Source organism: Epargyreus clarus, unplaced genomic scaffold (assembly GCF_041222505.1).
Source record: "Epargyreus clarus isolate Ecla_fem2 unplaced genomic scaffold, WU_Ecla_fem_2.2 ptg000031l, whole genome shotgun sequence".
Taxonomy (NCBI): Eukaryota; Metazoa; Arthropoda; class Insecta; order Lepidoptera; family Hesperiidae; genus Epargyreus; species Epargyreus clarus.
Genome location: NW_027332236.1, coordinates 3,236,178 through 3,257,934, shown reverse-complemented (window position 1 = coordinate 3,257,934; position 21,757 = coordinate 3,236,178). Strand labels below are relative to the sequence as shown.

At 35.9% G+C, this 21,757-nt stretch overlaps 2 protein-coding genes across 3 annotated transcripts in view; one reads left to right on the top strand and one right to left on the bottom strand.

Annotated features, from left to right (window-relative positions):
- Positions 1-21,757, bottom strand: part of LOC140754828 (uncharacterized) — a 712,244-nt gene that overhangs the window by 161,314 nt on the left and 529,173 nt on the right. The gene's annotated exons all lie outside the window — the stretch shown is intronic.
- On the top strand, positions 15,798-16,625 carry LOC140754789 (serine protease snk). Its single transcript, XM_073089894.1, has one exon. It carries the CDS (start codon positions 15,813-15,815, stop codon positions 16,623-16,625), a length of 813 nt encoding a protein of 270 aa, XP_072945995.1. The 5' UTR covers positions 15,798-15,812.

Here is a 21,757-nt window from a genome sequence, read left to right as displayed (position 1 = left end):
AGGAATATCTAATCCTATCTGGGGTTAATTACAAATGTCCATGGGCGGCAGTAGCCACTTACCATCAAATGGACTGCATGCTCGTCTGCTACTTCTATATAATAATGAAAAGGACTTCGTACCCACTGCCGTGGTTTCCTAAACGGTGGAGGTCTAAGAAATTGCTAGAATAATTCTTCGCGAGTTTAATAAAAAAAATGGGTCCAATTTGAACCTCGGACCTCGGTGTGAGAACTTTAAAACATATTTAATTAAAAACCAAAAATGCCCGGTCTCTATAAAACGTGCAATTTCATTTCCGTTTATTCAGAACATACAAAATTAAAATTTTACATTACAAATACTGTAATGTAAAATAAAGGCCGCAAAATCCGGCGAGGTTTACAATTTTTGCGCAACATATTATTTTATTTATAAGTATCACTTTATTTTTAAGTCGTATACCGTCAATGGAACCACAATCAAATTGAACGAAATGAAAATTAATATTAATGTTTCATTATTTGTTATATTAATATTTTAAAAAATATTTTCCATGCAATTGTGAAAATATTGAAAAAGTAAATCTTAAATAAAACAGAATGTTAAATAAAATCCGAGTGACATTTTCAATTAAAAATATTTTCCTACACAAGTCTAGTTCATTAATAGTTATAATTGAGAAAAGGTGAGAGGGGCCTAGGCCATAGTCCACCGTGCTGGCCAAGTGTGATCTCTTAAGCGCGTATATTCCTCACGATGTATTCCTTCATCATTATATCAAGTAATAATTATTGCCTAATATAATAATTATTAAAATAATTATTGCCAAACTGAGAAAGATTGAGGTACGTGCCTGGGATTCAACCTCAGACCCGCTCGAGAGTTCGAATTTAACCATGATGTACCGACTAATAAACAGCACCAACACGCTTCCCGGCGCGTTAGCGTGCAAGCTGGACAACCCGCTTTGGAGAGTCTGGTACACATAGGGTGGGTTGCATCATGTAATTTTAGTTGAGGTTGAAATTACGTCATAACTTAGTTTAGTTAGTCTTAGTTTTCAAGCACTGTATGTTTTCCGAATAAAATAAAATAAAATAAAATAAAATAACTAATACTTAATTGGGTACTTGACAGTTATAACAATAAAATATGAAATATGTTGGATATGATAGCTTATAAGTAAACATAAATTATGCAGTATTTCGTTTATTTTTTAATACGTTCTAAGTATTTTTATTTTTAAAAAGAAATTTTAGATTTTTTATCTGTGGATTTTAAATCCCAAAACGGCGACAGTGCTGCCTCAAATGTCATGTGACGTCACTACATCGAAACCAAACAAGACAAATAATAATTAAATCGTTTGCTGTTAGAGTTGGTTGAATTTATGTTGTGAACCGAAATGAAGCCATACTATATTAAAGCTGATAGCGTGAACCTGCTTAAAAAAGATCCATATATGCAGTGCAATAAATCAAAATGGATACAAAAACTTCCGTGAGATAACCTATGGAAATATCAAATAAACAACGTAAGTAAAACCTTCTTTATATTTACATTTAATCATATCGGACAATTAAAACATTTCTTAACTGACTTCAGACAGAAGAAAGATTGTCTTACAAGTAATTATTAAGATTTTTTTAAATATACTTATATTCTTATGTGAACTGTTTTAAGGTTATTAATTGGTTATATTTATATTTACAGATCTTCCCGACAATCGTATAGTGACGACGTTATAGAGTATGTGCAGTTTAAGAGGAAGGCAAGTTTGTGTTTCATGAAAAGTAAAAGTTGTCCTGAACACAAGGTACATCAATGAAAATGAAAATGTGATGACTGTCCTGCCTAGAAGAAGTGAGGAGCCAAAAGTTTCGAAAGTGGGCACCAGTCTAAAAGTACACGGGAAATAGTACTTCTTTTCTTGCGTAACCTACCCAACAAGATGAAGGAAGAAAAGTGACCATACAGTTCCTATTATTGCATTGCAATTTAATTCTGAAAATGACAGTGATAAAAATATATATCCATTTGTTACGGAAAATAATTTTAGTAATGAAGAAAAGCAGACACGCAAGCAGCACAAAAATTTAGCTTAGGTGATCTGTAGTAATTATTGTAACTGTAACATATGATAAATATATACAAAAGTTCTACTGTGTGTACTCACTAATAGAACCATATAAACCAAATAAACAAAGAAATCGGTTAATAAAATACTAATATTAGCAAATCATGTATTTTTAATTATACAGTCCCGTAACTTAATCAGTGCACATGCACCATCAATAATAACACAGTCATGAAATATTTTAATTGTGTCCTATTAATTACAGAATGGGCCCTTAAAATAGAATTCTCATAGACGTCTTATAATTCTATTCTTATCATAGACATCTATATAATATATTAAATATATGAATACTTCCACTTGCTGTTTTGTTTTGATTACGTCCCGTTCCAATGATTTGGAATTGACGAATCATTCGAGAGTTACTAAATTTATTCCTTTTTTTCAATAATACTTCTCTTACATAGATAGTATAAAATGTCATTGCTTGCAAACAGAGGATTTAAACATATAAGAATCTGCAAGTTCTTTAACGTTTATGAGATTTGGGTTTAGGAACTTGTATAAGCAAATTTGTTACGATCGTACTTGTACACATCGTCACTGCACACGTCTTATAACTTGTCATTTATTTAAATTTTAGTTATAATAGCTAAATAACTTTCAATTTTCTTCTAAGCGTTGTTTGTTTACAGTGTAATGACGTTCCGCCACAAAATGACATTTGACCGCCTGATTTAACGCGACGTTCCGTTCACCGTAAAGAAAGTTCGATTTTTATTAATGAATAGCCCTTTTTTCGAAAAAGTGATCAATGAAAGGCATATATAATACGTATACTAATTCATTAAAACACTTTCCCAAAAAGTGTCAAGTAGCCAATTGTAACTTTAACTCGAAATTGATCGGTTAAAGTTACTGTATTTGTCAACTTCCCTATCTGTCAAAGTCGACCAAAAATTGCGGTGACAGCGACACAAATGACGTTAATGACAAATCGATTGATGCAACACAGAATTTTTACATTCCATCGCTACCGTCAAAGTTACTGTTATGTTTAACTTTAACGCAAACTTTAACCGGGCTTTCGATACAACCCACCCATAGTGTACACAGGATAGTAGTAGTTGTATATTATTTTTGTATTTTCTTTCTTTTGTTTTGTTTTGTTGTAAGTTTTCTGTACTAACATAGGATAAGTTACTCTGTACTAACACTATTTTATGGACATAACGCGTGTGATCTGAAATAAATAAAAAAAATATTAATAAACCACAAGGCTATCACTACATGCACCAACTATTATTGAACAAAAAAAGCAAATTTTGCATCCCGCGACCAATATTTCGGCCCATTCGACCGTTGTATTGGATTCTACAAGAAACAAAAAGTTCTCAAATTAAGTTATTTTGAGTTCGACAGTTGGAATTTATGTCGATGGGAAGTCGCGGGAAAATTCCCAGAAAGTAATTTCTTTTCTGTAATTTTTTCCGAGTGGATCGTTACTGTTGTTCGTTTTTTATATGCGAAGCGGTAAATATTTTCGATAATCCGATATTTATTTTCGAATTGTCCGAATGGGGCATCTTGTGTAAGTCAAAAAGGACTGGATGGTGAATGGGGATACAATGAAAATTCTGGATGACGTGCTTTTGCTGTTTGCGATTGTGTTTTTGAAAATTTTCAATTTTTAATCGAAAAATAATGATGCTGTACTGACTTTTGTTCCTTTCAATATGCTTGGTGTTATAGTGATAAAATTTAAGATAAATATAAAGGTGTCATTTTCGTAATTCAACTACTAATTTTTATCTAACAAAATGAGTTTTCGGTTGAAAATTGTAGTTTTTTTCGAATTACACACAGTAACACACGAGCGACAGAGAGCTAATGCATACAAGTGACAGTTTGTGTCATCAACGTGGACATTACTTGTCGGTGTCCGTAGTCGGTCATCGGTCGCTGACGACATGCGATGGTCGACAGCAGTCGCTGGCAGTGGCTGGCGACTGACGGCAACAGTCGTTTATGTGTTACCTTTAGTTTTCTGAGGTAGCAACGTATATATGACGGAAAGCATATGGGTAAAATTAGTATTTAATCTAAATATATATCACTCAAAGGTGACTGACTGACATAGTGATCTATCAACGCACAGCCCAAACCACTGGACGGATCGGGCTGAAATTAGGCATGCAGGTAGATGTTATGACGTAGGCATCTGCTAAGAAAGGATTTTGATCAATTCTTCCCCCAAGGGGCTAAAATAGGGGATGAAAATATTACTTCGTAACGCGAGCGAAGTCGCGGGTAAAAGCTCGTTACTATATATTTGGGCTGCCATGGGACCATTAGATAGACTTCACTCTCATTGCTTCCTAACCATTTCGTACAAAAAACGTTAACCAAAAATCAAACCTCGAACTTTACTACCACACTACTTATATACACGAAGTATGTACGTGTTTTGGTACAAAATTTCCGTTGGTGTTAGTTCCAGATTTTAGACGATCAGTTTAGGTGTTAGGCGCATTAGGCGGGGCGCCAAATGCGCAAATACCCTCTCCCGTCCTATAACGAGCTCGTAGAGTGAAAATATTAATGTAGAGTATGAAACGCTCAAAAATCAACTCAAATGGAAAAAAATGTATGTAAATACTTCGATGTCTATTTTGCTTGTTGTTTATTAAGATGTTAGAACCGGCTGACAAACATATGCAGAGATCATCTTAGTCTTTAGGAGTTCGTCTTTAGGAGTATCAGCTTCAAGAAGAACCCCTGTTCTATACGGAGTAGATTACGGGTCTATACGGACAGATGGACTGCAAACTTATTTGCTACTAGTTTTTGCCCGCGGCTTCGCTCGCGTTTAAAAGAAAATAATATAACATACTAACATACATAAAACTGAAAATTCGTACCTTCAACTTTGCTAAAGACCAACACTTGATCAAATGCATAGTTTACGATTTAATCCTTACTAATATCGATTCAAATAATCGATGTTTTGGGCCCAAAAGATCGAACTTTTGGATTTATAACATTAGTAAGGATTGCAATCGTATAAAAAAATAATCACTACTAATGGTAGTGATTCTTTTATTGTGGTAGCCAAAATTATTAAATTTAGCTTAAATAACTTTAGTGCTCAAACATATGTTCATACAGACTTTTCTTACGACTCTAGATCCTATCTGGGGTTGATTATTAATATCCAAATGATGTAATGTAAATGGATCTTTTACTTTTTCTATCATATTATTATACTTGCTATACGCTTCCAATACATTTAAGTAGTTGCTAATAATTATTTAAGTAGTTAAGAATGTTCTTAGCTACATTGACATTAAAACAATAGTAATGATATTTAGGTATTTTACGAAAATGTCTAAAGTTGAAATCTATTTTACTGAACAAACTACCAGACTAGCAAATTTTCAACCAGTTACGTAGACTGATTTAGGGTTCTCTTTTCAACGGATCCCTAAAACAAAATGTCTTAGAATAAAAACAAGTTAGGGAAACTTTCTTCAACTCCAAGATAATAATGTCAAGAATTTCATTACAGTTGTAAAGTACTACATTAGACATGTAGAAAGTCTTTCAGGACTAAACTTTTACATGTTTATAACTTAGCTAATACTAAGAATTAATTTTAAGGGTTTAATAAAGTTACGTTCATTAAAGTTCTCCATTTCGTGTTTTAGTTACGTTAAATGTTTTTTTTTATAATATAGGAGTATCAGACGAGCACGCAGTCCGCATGATGGTAAGTAGCTATGCCGCCCATGGACATCTGTCAACCCCAGACAGGATTAAATATTCATACCTGAGGTCGGCCAAAGGTGCGCCGTTACCCCTGAGGACTAAGCTCAAACGCCTCGGAAAAGTATGGACCTCTGTAATCAATCCTAGATAAGATAACATTCGTATCTAGGATTTGCCACAGATGCGCCTCGAATAAGTATGTGTCTTACTGATTTTATTAGGCAGAAATAGTTGAGCGAATCCTCCTCCGGAATCGAAATACAAAGGGTTCTACCAGCTTTGCCTTATAAAAATGACTATAAGGCCTCTACTGTTACCTATATGATCCACGTTACAGTGGGTAAAGTTCCACATAAGCTAACAACATTTCCATTCGAAAGGCAATCGAGTTGGGTATTTATTTGAATAAACTTCAAGTTGGACTTCATACTTATATCTTTTCACACTTTCCTTACGAGTTTCTCGACGACCGATAACGATGTAATCTTAAAAGAGTTGTTACACTTTCCGATCCGGTATCGGAGCACGTGAACTGTGTTTATTGTTCCGTTAAATATCGGTAAGGCATGCTGCTGCCACGTTCTCGACGTTGTGTCGAAGACCATCTCGAGGCCATTATAGTGGGTAAAAATCCCACATAAGTCATTGTAGCTCCCATGGCAGTATTATAGTGGGTAAAAATCCCACATAAGTCATTGTAGCTCCCATGGCAGTATTATAGTGGGTAAAAATCCCACATAAGTCATTGTAGCTCCCATGGCAGTATTATAGTGGGTAAAAATCCCACATAAGTCATTGTAGCTCCCATGGCAGTATTATAGTGGGTAAAAATCCCACATAAGTCATTGTAGCTCCCATGGCAGTATTATAGTGGGTAAAAATCCCACATAAGTCATTGTAGCTCCCATGGCAGTATTATAGTGGGTAAAAATCCCACATAAGTCATTGTAGCTCCCATGGCAGTATTATAGTGGGTAAAAATCCCACATAAGTCATTGTAGCTCCCATGGCAGTATTATAGTGGGTAAAAATCCCACATAAGTCATTGTAGCTCCCATGGCAGTATTATAGTGGGTAAAAATCCCACATAAGTCATTGTAGCTCCCATGGCAGTATTATAGTGGGTAAAAATCCCACATAAGTCATTGTAGCTCCCATGGCAGTATTATAGTGGGTAAAAATCCCACATAAGTCATTGTAGCTCCCATGGCAGTATTATAGTGGGTAAAAATCCCACATAAGTCATTGTAGCTCCCATGGCAGTATTATAGTGGGTAAAAATCCCACATAAGTCATTGTAGCTCCCATAGCAGTGAGTACCTTTTGATGTTCCCACATGGACAAGAAAATAAGGCATGCTGCTCAAGTAGGGATTGGTAGCAGAAGCGGGTGGCTGGGTGGAGTCATTCGTCGTTTCGAATGATCATAAGGCTTTCGTCACGATGTAACAACTGATAAAATATGATAACAATTGGGACCGTCTGAAAATGTCGAAGCATAGAATCTTGATTGAACCTATTTGCAACGATATATTATTTAAAGAGTATTTACATTTACCGATCCGATTATAAATTAAAATAAAAAGAAAAATCCGATCCGATTATATCTAACGGTAATCCGAGGGTAGAATAAATAAAATATCTAAACTGATTTGAATTTTAATTTAACAGTTATTTTAAATATCGGATCTGAATCGGAACTACAACTGATTAAACTTCTCTAAGTATCATAATATGACTTCTCTGTTGTATTTTGGGCATACTATATATTTTGGGTACTTATAATTTATTGCTTATTATTTCAGCCATATAACACCGTTCACACTTGACCTTTTCTCTTCATTCTCCGTAAATACGTAGCATGAAGAACAATAGCACCTACTCCTACCATTGTACATTTTATTACGAACTAGTTTTTGCCCTCGGCGTCGCCCGGGTTTAAAAGAAAATAATATGGAATACTAACATACATAAAACTGAAAATTCGTACCTTCATTGAAAGGAAAGTGTCGCCATCTGGCGAAAATTTGTTTGTACCAACTCTGAAAGCTTCGTGGGCTCATGGACAACGACTTTGCTAAAGATCATCACTTGATCAAATGCATAATTTACGATTCAATCCTTACTAATATCGATTAAAATAATCGACTTTTGGTCCAAAAGATCGATTCTCCGATTAATCGATCTTAGATCGCCATCCCTAGTTCCCGTGGGATTTCCGGGATACAAACTAACCTATGTCCTTTCTCGGGTCTCAGACTATCTTTGTACAAAATTTCATTAAAATCGGTTCAGTGGTTTAGGCGTGAAGAGACAGACAGACAGACAGACAGACAGACAGACAGACAGACAGACGGACAGACAGACAGACGGACGGAAGACAGACAGATAGAGTTACTTTCGCATTTATAATATTAGTAAGGATGTGAACTGTCTTCAAGACACGTGTACTTCCGTATAATTAGAGATCATAATCTTAGAATGTGGCGAAATATTTATAGCACCATTGTGTTTATTACAATTCCAATTTGTGGGTTTATCAACATTGTTTGTACTGAAACGCCCAAACTTTGTGTAAAATAGTGTAGTATGAATATTAAACGTGTTTTACCCAACTGTGGATGGTAATATTTGTCAAGATTTTTTTTATAATATAGGAGTAGCAGACGAGCAGGCAGTCCTCCTGATGGTAAGTGGATACTGCCGCCCATGGACATCTGTAATCAACCCCAAATATGATTACATATTCCTACCTGAAGTCGGCCACAGATGCGCCGCTACCTCTAAGGACACTGGAACGACTCGGAAAAGTATGTCTTCCTTATCACACCCTCAAACCAGAACATAGCAGCGATTAACACTGCTGTTATGAGACAGAAATAGATGTGGCGGTGCCGCCGGAGTCGAAACACAAAGGGTTCTACCACCCTTATATGTATCCGCATGTATGTCTTATGTTTTGGCGCTGCAATTCCATTTGGACTTGGCGAATTTTTACATAACTATAAGGTGAAGTTTTTGTCAAAATTATAGCAATAACATACACCATATTTTTAAACAGTCTGGTACTTTTTGATTCTCTAGTTATTTTCGTTAATTATTAATAACGCAATAAAATAAATGAGTACATTAATTATGAACTGGTAATGAAATGTATTTATCGGATATTTGAGCTAAGCTCGCGATTATCATCAAATATCACGATATATCTGCCGTATCATTATCGGATTGGACTGTGTGAAAACTACGTATGTAAAACATATCATTTACTTAATGTTGCATATAAAAATACAAACGAGATAAAGATTAATGTTTGAAAAAATAATAATTAGTTTATACTTACAACTTATCCATAAAACTTTAACATTCATATTGACAATATTCTTTTTAATATTTAAATAAATCACCAACCCTTAAAAGGTGATCAAAGCCTTTGTGGTTCGATTCAGACGGCACTACCGTCACACTTATTTCTACCTAATTATAGCAGTATTTAGCGCTTAAGTATATATCAAAATTAAGCGTGTAAAAGTCAGATATGACACGAGGCATTCCAACTTAGTCAAATACCTAGTAATCAAGGTTAAATGTACCGGTACAGTAGAGCCGCCAAAAGTCAAACGAAATCATTTCAAATGAATACAAATTTGCTTGTCCTCGTTTCGACTATAATTTAATATCACCAGCCCCCAAACATTTTAATACACTTGTCTCACTGTCTAAAAGTAAAGAGTTAAGCGAGGAAAGTGATTATCGTTGTCAAACTATTACTGTTTCACTGCGGGTATCCTCTCAGAATGAGAAGAGTTAGGCCATAGTCCACCGCGCTGTCCAAGTGCGTATTGGTAGCCTACACATACTCATGACAACATTTTTTAAGATTTATCAGGTATGCGGGTTTCCTCCCGTTTTCCTTCATTGTTGAAGCAAGTGATAATTAACTTCTAATACGCACTTAATTTTGAAAAATCAGAGATTGGGATTGGGCCTGGGATTCGAACCTCGGACCCCTTGATCAAGAGGCCGAGTTTCTTAATTACTAGGATACAAACCTCGGACCCTTACATCGAGTGGCTGAGTTCCGACCACTAGGCCATCACTACCTACTCTAATCGCTTATCTTTTCTAGTGAAACAGCTCATCAACCCCTAAATATTCGAAATCAGTCCTAATACAGAAATTAGATTAACCCGCCAAATGAAATTCAATCTATGGCATTGTTGAACACTTGTTAATTATAACAGAAATCGATACTTCCATTAACGTTTGACATATAATTAATTATGGGCCTGATTTATACTATTAATAGCGATTGCTAGCGAGTTTGTACGCGTAAATTATAACATGCAAACATAAACCCTATTTCATTCCATCAATATTGATTTTTCAAAAAAAAATCAAAACATTTTTTTTTTAATAAAACCAATCCAACCGACTTGTATGTCACTACAAAGTAAATAATTCAAATAAACACTTATTTAGTACATATTTCTGAAGTCGGCGCTAAATGTATTTCGTTGGATAACGATGTAAACAGCGTGTGCACGCGACGAATACATAACCTCTCTTTCTTTGGGAAGTCGGTTAAAAAAGGGTGTTTCATTATATTTAAACAGAATAAATACAAAGTTTCATACTTTCATTGTTCTGTGCCTACCAAAGATCTATAACTGAATGTTTCTAGTAGACAGACATTGTAAAATGTCTATTTTAGGTAAAACATTAGATAGATTGGTTATAAATAACGGGCATTAGTCTTCGAGCATAGATTTTTTCATAGATAAGCAGTGTAACATATACCCCTACAAAGAATTTGAAAAAAGAAGAAATGTAATCGTTACTGGATATTAGAAAAAGTTATTTGTAAATAAAATTAAGATGTCAACAATCATACCACTGATTCCAATTCTAAAGAAATACTTGGGGTCTACCCTCACTTACCGCCAAAAATCGGGTCGATTTCACATTAAATAGTATAACTATTGCATTATGTATTTCATAAATAAGGGAATAAAATAAACGATTATAACTTTTATGAAAATATGTTGATTAGTAAAGAAAGAAATATAGGTATATTGCATATTAAAAAGCGTACTACAAAGCTAGAGTAAAGGTTCTGACTTTGATGCCTGGGCAGGCAGATATCAAACGGGTAAGTATCAAAAATCTCGGTATCTAAAGTACTTATCACAAATAACATCTACATATAAGTGTGTGGGATTCCGGATCGAAGACCCAGAAAGAATTGTACGATCCAACTCGAACGCCAGATGATGATTGTATGGTATAACCCAATTCTCGTCGCAGCAGATGAGTAGATAAAACCACCAACCTTGCCTTCTAAGTTGATCTGCGGACTCGGAATCGTGTCAGGTATCATGCGCAAGACGCTGTTACGGAGCTCAAAGAAGAGCTCTTTGCACTTCACAATGCACACGCGATAGCGCGGCTAGTCCATGTGGAAAACAGGAGCGAGAGGGCACGAACAGAACGTCTGTTCTCGCCGAGCGCAAGACAACGACTGGTCGCACGAAGCGACATTGACAAGACAACTTCGGTGGAATATTTACATCTACCCACGCAGATGCCAAGGAGTGAACAGAGTGTGTTTAATGCAAAATAAACATAATATTATGTCGTTTTCTTAATGATTTTCTATTTTTATAATGTTTTGTTATTCTATTAAAAATGTTTATATTAAAGTGCTAAATTTAGCTAAGTGTAATAAAAACATTACTTTCTACGTCTTAAGTTTTTACGTATAACTCCGACCATTACGATACGATACCATCCAGATAAAAGGGGTGCCACCCTCGGCCACATGTGCCGCATGTACGACTCTCAGCGTCCTATTGTCCGGAGCGAACGCCAAGAAATAAGTTTTTAAGTAGTGTGCGGATGTCATCTGCTTATTGAACTTGTATTGAAGAAATAGTGCGGATGTGCCTTGTTTTGATTTAAAATAGAAACAGTAATAGAACTTGACAATCTAGTCACTGCTGTTGGATGTTACCAATTGGTAATAAGCTGTTTTGAAATATTAATCTATTCGTGATAGTGTCAGTGTGAAGCGGGATAAAAGATTTTGTATGAAACTCTTTCATCCCGCAGGTATATGTATTAAATTTCTTTATATTTTAGCTATTTTCCATGTCAAAAAAGCGGTACTGGTAAAAAATTCTGTAATGGCGCTAAAGTTTTTATTATTTTATGGAAGCAGCAAACGAGAACACTTCTTCATCCAGTATTGCTTTCCTACTGGGGCATGGAATACCTCCCAGAATAATAGAGTCTTGGTTTAAGTTTACGTTATGGTTACAATTTACGTTTAGTTTACCACGTCACAGTATAAGAAACTTATTTGTACTGTGACCACGTTAACTAAATGCAGGTTGGTAGATTTCATATACCTTGGAGCCTTTGTTTTTCTTCACTATGATTGCTCACTTCTATCTAAAACATAAGTTTGAAATAAGCGTTAACTCTCGTAAACTCATACCCCAAACCTACTTAAACAGGCCAGAGTATAATAACGTTCATAACGAAATCCTTAATCGCAAAATTATTATGTAGAACAAGATTTATTTTTCAACAAAAATAACAAAGTTCTTTCGTAAATTTGTTTGCGTTGCTTTTTCATGGCTAATCCGCTCCATATATTTTAATGCCCTGTTTAATGATGAAGGTCAAATTTTATTTGAAGGGTGGAAATTTTTATTGCTACGCGGATGTACTACCCTTTATTGGGGTTGTTAGTTATGGTCTGTGAATATAAATTTAACGTATGTTAAACATGTTTGTGTTGAAAATTTGCTCTTTTTATTATACGAGCTTTTGCCCGCGACTTCGCTCGCGTTACGAAGTTATATTTTCATCCCCTATTTTATCCCCTTGGGGGTAGAATTGATCAAAATCCTTTCTTAGGGGATGCCTACGTCATAACATCTACCTGCATGCCAAATTTCAGCCCGATCCGTCCAGTGGTTTGGGCTGTGCGTTGATAGATCACTATGTCAGTCAGTCACCTTTGAGTTATATATATTTAGATATACAGTTTTTGCCTACAACATACAAGCTTTAAACCCCTACTTTACCTTCTTAGGGTTTATTGTACAATAACAATGTAACAAGGAATTTCATTATTTCGAACAGAAATCCGAATACTAAGTTTGAAAAAGATTGCTTCAAATTTGGCGGATTTCATACAAAAACTCAACCCCCTTTGGGGTGGTATTTCCTATTGTCCACATTTCACGTTTCTCTCTAGTAGTTTAGGCTCTGCGATGATGTATAAGTCAGTCAGTGTTTTTGTACTTATAGATTCGCAACTAATATACAAAATGAAAGGCCTAAAAACAATTAAAGATTACGATTTAGTTATGTCTCAAATGTTACCACAATCTTACCACTACAATTTACGAGAATTCACTACCAACTATGTTCAAGTAATATGACTTTTAAGCATCAAAATACACCTACAGTCCTGGGCGGTAAGAACACTATTCGTAAATTTCTCAAAAAATTGCTCAAAATTTGATAGATACAAGGTCATTAAGATACCTTAGTTCTCAACTGTAGCAACACTTCTATTTTTTGTAGATGACTGTCCAACATCAATGCATTTGTAACTTCATTCACATCAAAAAAGTTTGAATACCGAACGAATACATGTTCTTTACACCGCGCCACTAAAAATAGGGTAAAACTCCCCATTTCCGTACGGAACCCCGCGTGAACTAGACCCGCTCTGATTAAAGTTTGCTCGCACTCTTTATTTGAAACTGTTCCCTTCATGGGTGCATAATATGTGTGTTCACCCCACTTTATATTGTTAGAGGGACACTCGCGGGAATCATCGTTAACCCACTACTGTTATAATGCTCGGCGAGGATCTCTTCTTAGAATGAGAGAGGTTCAGACCATCTAACTAAACTCTACCTAAGCCCTCTTAGTTGCGGGAATATTTTGGTATAAATACTTTCATAATCTGCTGATGATGATGATGGTTGTTCTCCCGTGAAGGTTCTACGTTCGATACACGCAATGTACTAATTGAGATATCTATTCTAATAACAAACATATAACTAGGCGTTTAAAATATAAACACTCAAATAATTTAAATTTAATTAGATGTGTCTGAAGAAAAAAAAAATAGATTTATGACTTCCAACCTGACATCATTAAACAAAACAAATTAAATTAAAATTATAATTTATTCTTAAATGGAATCATAATAAGGAAATTTAAGTTCTTGATAATCTCCTATAACTATTGGTATCAAAGTTACATGAGACACATCAATGCGCACTAGGTGAATAGGTATATTTCCTTAACTATTCTTTAAGGAGACACTTTCCCAGTATGATGATATTGGAAGAATATCATACTTTACTTTTATTTTAAGGACTTTCCATGACTTACGTTTTCATGGTCACCCTAAATATAAGGGTATATTCAGGTCAAATTGCTAGAAACCGACGGTTGCGCCGCAAACAGAATAACTATTAGTTTTATTAGAGTTTTACCACTTTCGTAATATCAACACCAGAGGCTTGTGGGCATGAAACACATTATATGAACACTAACTTGCACCCGTCATTTGTTCGTATTATGTAAACTCTTTTAATATACATACAAGTTTAAAGGAAGAGCCCTATATCGTTCGATTCCAGAGGTTCGAGAGAGAGAGAAGCATTGCTGTGTTCCCCTTTGAAGGGTGTGGTAAGGGAAACATACATATCCGACGTGTTCCAACTTAGTCGTCAGGAGTACCAACGCATCTGTAATCGCCTTTAACTTTGGAACTAATCTTATCTGCAGTTAATGATGATGTTCATGGATGGCAATAGCCACTTACCGTCAGATGGACTACATGCTTGTTTGTTCCATGAGTTACAGTAGCCTCTTATCATCAAGTGTTCCTTATTATAAAATTACCAGACCAAGCCTTACCTTAGCTAGCCTTTTCAATTACCATAATTCATCATAATACGTCTGTTAAGCCAAGAACCGAACCCCAAACTCTGCGTAAACTGCTATAATGACGCTATTAAATTAGTTATTTCAGTATCAAGTGACAATACCCAAACATCTTGCCAAGTCAAAGATTTTTGTTCCCACCTCAATATTGATTCAAGCGACCTCATCAAGAAACTTCAAGGCCCACGAAGCCATTAAAACTTGCTACTTCTATTTGTGTTAGATTATTACAATCCCTAGTCCTATTTCGTACTGTTGTTACAGCCTGCCACTGATACCCTAGTGGCTTAAGTCTGTCTCCTAAAATTTGGGTAGAAAGTTTGGTTTAGGTTAAAACTTGGAAATTACTTAATAATACATGCTTATATTTTTTTCTAATGGTCTTGATGACGTCCATTCATTTCAATGCCATTGAGCATGGGTTTCCTCTCAAGCTCAAGGGTTTAAGGCCAATTTCAAGTGTGAGTCACAGTCATAACAAGGGATAATTAATTTCTAGTATGCAAATAATTTGAAAATTCAGAGGTGCGTAGGATTCGAACCTCGGACCTCGGACGGGTGACTGACAGGCCGATTTTCGACCACAGAGAAAATATGTTAAAAAGGTTAAGAGCTAGACTCCGCAGTCCTCTATATTACCATTATTTATCGAATCAGAATAAAATGCTGATAACGATGTAAATAATACACTTACAACAAGACCAGTAAATTGAAAGTCTTGATAACCTTTAAGAATAGCACATTTGAAACGCCCAAATGGTTTTTATGGTTTATTTTCACATGTCGGTTGACTTAGTGGAACCAATTAGTGATAAGAAAATCTCATGAAGAACAGACGTTAATACCGAAAATAATATTATCGAAATAAAATTTTTCTTCGAAAATTTTAGAAAATGATTTTAAGTGCGGAAAAATTCTGCAGTGTAATTTTCTTCTTGGTGCTTCTTGGATATGCTTTATCAGTCGGTGAAAAGGCGTATAAAGCTTGCAAGAGATATGGCCAATCTATGCTCGAATGCCACAACGTACTGTATCCTGACAAAAGAGTGCGAGTTCCTATCGACCTGCTCCTGTACCCACATATGGTGCTGATAGGATTCCGGAAGAGTACTGAACAACCACCAGCTTGGAAGTGTGGTGGCACGTTGCTCAGTGAGTCCTGGGTGCTGACAGCGGCTCATTGCGTCGAAGACCCAGCTAACGGACCAGCGAAAATCTTAAGAGTGGGGACAGCGACATTCGAATTCGATGAAGTTGATGAGCTAGCTCAAGAGAGGAACATTGCTGAAATCGTCACTCATCCTGGATGGAAGCCGCCTTCCAAATATCACGACCTATCCTTGATGAGAGCTGATCCTGAGTTTATACTGAGCCGTGATATCCGTATCGCCTGTTTATCTTTAAAGGATGATATTGGGAACGCCAAATTAACCGTTATCGGGTTTGGAACGACCATGTCTGGCGCTGCAACGGGTAGCCAGACCTTAATGAAGGTGGACGTAGATTTAGTGGATAGTCATATCTGCAACCGATCGGTTAAGTTTATGATCAAACGGAAGATTTTGGAGCAGGGAATAACTGATAACCAACTCTGCGCTGGGGATTATATGAATGGAGGACGTGATACTTGCCAAGGTGACTCTGGTGGACCTTTACAGGTGATGGAAGACAGGATAGACTGCATTCACACCTTCCCTCTCCACACTCTGGTTGGTGTGACGTCATTCGGTAGAGACTGTGGCAGGAAAATGGCTCCTGGTGTCTACACTAAAGTGTTTAAGTACGTTGATTGGATAGAAAATATCGTTTGGCCGAATTAATCGAGGTATTTAAGATACTATATAAGAACAATTTTTATAGATGTTTGACATTAAACCACCTATTTGTGCATGATACTGTTGATTTTAATGTAGTTAAAATACATTGGAAGATAGTGTTCCATGATTAGAGGTAGCCTCGCATCTACAAACTCAGATCATATCAGGGTTTAGGTTTGCTATTAGACTAAGTGGACTGATAAAGTTATCTGACTATAGAGTCAGCAGAAATACTAGACTTAATGAGTGTGGAATAATTAGCGCTTTAGTCCAAGATATGAGAAAACTACACATAGAAATACTTAGAACTTCATTACATTATATCAAGAATAAATTTAATAAACGGAATACTCCAGCCTCTGTTATGAGAATTAAAATGTAAATAAAAGATTATGCATCAGATACAAGGTAAAGCAACGCCATTCGCAAAAAATGTTCTCTCCTTCCCCAAGTCACGAAACACACCAATATCATCTGAATGCATAATCTCACTTCAGTGTTCTATTCCGAACGAGTAGCGATAAACGATGTATTCGAAAAAATACTCAAAACTGTAATTGGTTTGTAAAGTTTGTAGAACATTTTGTGGTTCGACTCCGGCGGCACCACCGCCACACCTATTTCTGCCTCATAACAGCAGTGTTAAGCGCTGTTGTGTTCTGGTTTGAAGGGTGTGGTAATGGAGGCATACTTTTCCAAGGCGTTCCAGCTTAGTACTCAGGAGTAGCGGCGCATCTGAGGCCGACTTCAGATAGGAATATCTAATCCTATCTGGGGTTGATTACAGATGTCCATGGGCGGCAGTAGCCACTTACCATCAGGTGGACTGCAAGCTCGTCTGCTAGCCATATATTATAAAAAAAGTGAGATTGAACTGTTTTAAAATAGCTTTAGCTTCATGTACTTTATTACAGTAAGTTGATTGCATAATAAACTCTTATCAAAAATGTATGATATGGAGTTTCTTTAATCACTTATGTCCATAATGAAGCATTGCTAAGTGGTGTTAGATAAAATTCTATAATTCTGAATATGTCATTTATGATTTTTAATTTGAACCAGACGTAAATTACTATTCTACACGTACTTGCTTCTTATTTAGCATAACGTTAATATTAATCCAGATCATAAGAATAAAACAAATAGTATCAATGAAACACTTTGTAGAGCATGAAGTATACTTAAATATATGTAGTAACCTTTACGACGAAGGACGCGTAGCGTGCCTGTAAACAATTAAACTGTCAACCAATTTACTTTTCGCTTTACTTTTAGCTGCGGAGGGTAATGTTATTTCAATAATGTTCAAAACTCTTAACGTAGAGAGTTATGCAGGTAATATTTTTACATTAATATAAATTCCACCGACGATCACTGAATTGGCTTGATGTTAAATGGTTGAAAAAGTTGACTTTGGGGATTAAATTCTAATACGGACATAACTTCGATACATCAAAAAATGCCTGGGATTCGAACCTCGGACTCCTAGCCGGACCGGAACCTCAAACTATAAGGCTATGAATACATAAACGCATAAACGTACACGTTTTAAGGTATATAAGAAATATCATTAATCTGTGAATCCACAATAGTGTGAATGTAGTAGTTAGTTTAATTCCAAATTTTCTCTTACCTTAAATACGAATTCTCGCTTATCTCTCTTACTCTCAACCACGCCTTACCTCACCGAGCCGTTTTTACTTATGAAATATACCGCTGTAAAAGGGTAACGGTTCTCACCTGAAACAAAAGGAAGTTTTCATAAAAAACGACGCGTCAAGACTTCAGCCACAAGGGACAACAGCAGGATGAAAAAATACATGTAAATGTCTTGGGGTATGTGTCTTATTAATGATGAAAAGCGATTAACTATTTTCTTATATAACAAACCAATATTATATTAATGAATCAGGTTTATTGTTGTTTGTTGATTGTTTATGGCATATGATTGTAATTGATTGTAATTTTTAAGAGGTTAAGTAACTTCAGAAGGTATATGACAGTTGAGAAAAAACAATAGTTGTCCTTAACAATAGGGTGTAAAAAGGATTACAGTCATAAGATTCTTATAAGTTTCTACAGAATAGTCCTATATAAAAATATGACCAAAATTAAAGTAGACTTGGTACACTTTAAAAAGTATAAACAGTTACTTCTTTTAAGATTATTATTATTATAGTTATAACTACGGATTTTTAACTACAGAATATTTTTTTCGAGAGATTATCTTTTATTGACTAATATATATTTGCTTGTTTTACGTATCGTCGCAAATTTCTAATCGATTTCTCGCTTATCGCTAATCGTGACCTATCATACAAGTACCTTAGAACGGAAAGATTCGTGAATCAAGGCTGTGTTCACTGAGCAAATGGTGTGAGCGGGTAATATTACATCTCTTAACTTTTTTGATACACCGAATAATTCTTGGCGAGAGTAAAAAATGGCAGCGTATCTTATGGAGCTATCGCAGTTTCTTGAGGAGTTGATGTGATTTTGTCTTTTTGATGCAGAAGTAGACTTTTCAGAATAGAAAAAGTTGATAGGTGTACAATATAGTTCAACCGTGAAAGTTGTTTTTTTTTTTTATAATATAAGGGTAGCAGACGAGCATGCAGTCCACCTGATGGTAAGTGCCTACTGCCGCCCATGGACATCTGTAATCAACCCCAGATAGGATTAGATATTCCTACCTGAGGTCGGCCACAGATGCGCCGCTACCTCTGAGGACTAAGCTGGAACGCCTCGGAAAAGTCTGTCTCCCTTACCACACCCTTGTTACGCCAATGCTATTTCTAAAGTGAAATTCTTGGGCTTCGGTGGAGGTATGTGGATTCCGGTGGACTTTTTTAATTAACTAGCAAACAAACATCCAGCTCATCCGATCAACATCTAATCCACCCCAAATAAGATTCAACTATGTATTCAAGTTCCTGTGGTCGGCCACTATTGCGTTATTAATGAGGACTAAGCTGGAATGCTTCGGAAAAGTATGTCTTCCTTATCACACCCTTCAAACTAGAACACCGCAGTCCTTAGCACTGCTGTTATTAGGCAGAAATAGGCGTGGCAATGGTGACGTGACCACCTTCAAAATTATAATTGTATTTGTTTAAATATATTTGCCTATACTGTATTGTATCGTGAATTTAAGTATACTGTCTTTATATACATTTGCAGTCTTACATCTCGTCCTCAGGAGCTAAGCTTTGTATGACTCCACTGAAGCATCCTGTAGGAGCTTCCCTTTGTCCCAAATCCCGTTACTGGCATTACGGTCGGGGGATATTTATGATTCACTGTTTTGATGGTATTATCCCTATTTTCCCGGTTTGGGTAAATATTGCCATAATTGTGGGAATTGTGTTACGGTGACTAAAAGATTTATAAAGGCACTGGCAATAAAAAAGCAAATATAGTATATCGCGAATAAAAGTTTAAATTCATCATAAAAATGCCTGCCTGATCCAGGATTGAATCCGGAACCTCGTGCGGGTCAAATTGGAATGATGATCACTTCTCTTAAATGGATGGATAAACGCAAGTTTTACTTATCTTCAAAAATCAAGGTAGTACTGTTTCAGGCTCTTGAATCCATTAACCTGAGCTATAATTAATAAAATTTATAGGCGATTCTATTAGAAAATTACCATATGATTTAATTTTGAAATATAATTCCTGTTTACTACTTCTGTACACAACTATTGCTGTATACTATTTCCTGTATACTTTGACGACCCGTGTGGCGGAGCGGTCACCGTACCAGTGATAACGTCTGTAAAGCTAGAAAGGTCAAGTCGGCAGAATCACTCGTTTTATATCTCAACATTTAGTGCTCATTTAGTGCTAATTTAGTGCTGATAACAGATATTTGGTGCTGTGATAGGGGGACTAAAAATGAGAACACTGCTAACTTTACATTAAGCTAGCAGTGTACCATTCGTGACCGCGCTATGATACGGCAGAATCACTCGTTTTATATCTCAACATTTAGTGCTCATTTAGTGCTAATTTAGTGCTGATAACAGATATTTGGTGCTGTGATAGGGGGACTAAAAATGAGAACACTGCTAACTTTACATTAAGCTAGCAGTGTACCATTCGTGACCGCGCTATGATACGGCAGAATCACTCGTTTTATATCTCAACATTTAGTGCTCATTTAGTGCTAATTTAGTGCTGATAACAGATATTTGGTGCTGTGATAGGGGGACTAAAAATGAGAACACTGCTAACTTTACATTAAGCTAGCAGTGTACCATTCGTGACCGCGCTATGATACGGCAGAATCACTCGTTTTATATCTCAAAATTTAGTGCTCATTTAGTGCTAATTTAGTGCTGATAACAGATATTTGGTGCTGTGATAGGGGGACTAAAAATGAGAACACTGCTAACTTTACATTAAGCTAGCAGTGTACCATTCGTGACCGCGCTATGATACAGTTGGAGCGAGAGGCACATCACCTAATAATTTAGTGCTCAATTAGTGCTGCCTGTACAAGCAAACAGATATTTCAAAAAAATTTTTTTTCAATTTTTAAGTATAGATAACTGCTGACATAACGCACAACGCTGACAAGACGCGTGCGTTGTGCAAGCAAGCCCTTCGTTTATCAACAGTTTCGAGTTTTATTTTGCGCGGGAATAATAAAAGTTGTAAATTGGTCGAAGAAATAGTTTTATTCTATTAATTCAGAAGAGGGATAACCTCAAATAACAAGCTCTGACACCTGTCTACTGAACCAAAATTACAACAATCATACGTATTTTTTTAAAATATCAAATTGTATTAATTAAAAACTAATCTAATTTAGTAGTAGTAGTACCTAGTAGATTAAGTATCTAGTATTAACATAAAAATCATTGCAATCGTCTTACTTTTCGGAGTTTGCAGGCAGTTTAAAAAATGTTATATCTGGATGTGTTATTGACGAATTGAAGCAACCAAAAACAACACAATATAATTTATAACTTTTCTTCGCCATATTATTCTTGAAACAACAAAATATCTTACAAAACCGTCACATCACCCGCTCGTCACCGTGGCACATTCACGAATGTTAGTGTACCGAGTTAGTACCGGCCCGAGGCGAGTAGGCGTGGCTTGCGTTTCGTGCGTTTGTATGAAGATAA

Coding starts and splice junctions, on each gene's coding strand:
- LOC140754789 (XM_073089894.1), top strand. CDS start 15,813: ATGCTCGAATGCCACAACGTACTGTATCCTGACAAAAGAGTGCGAGTT.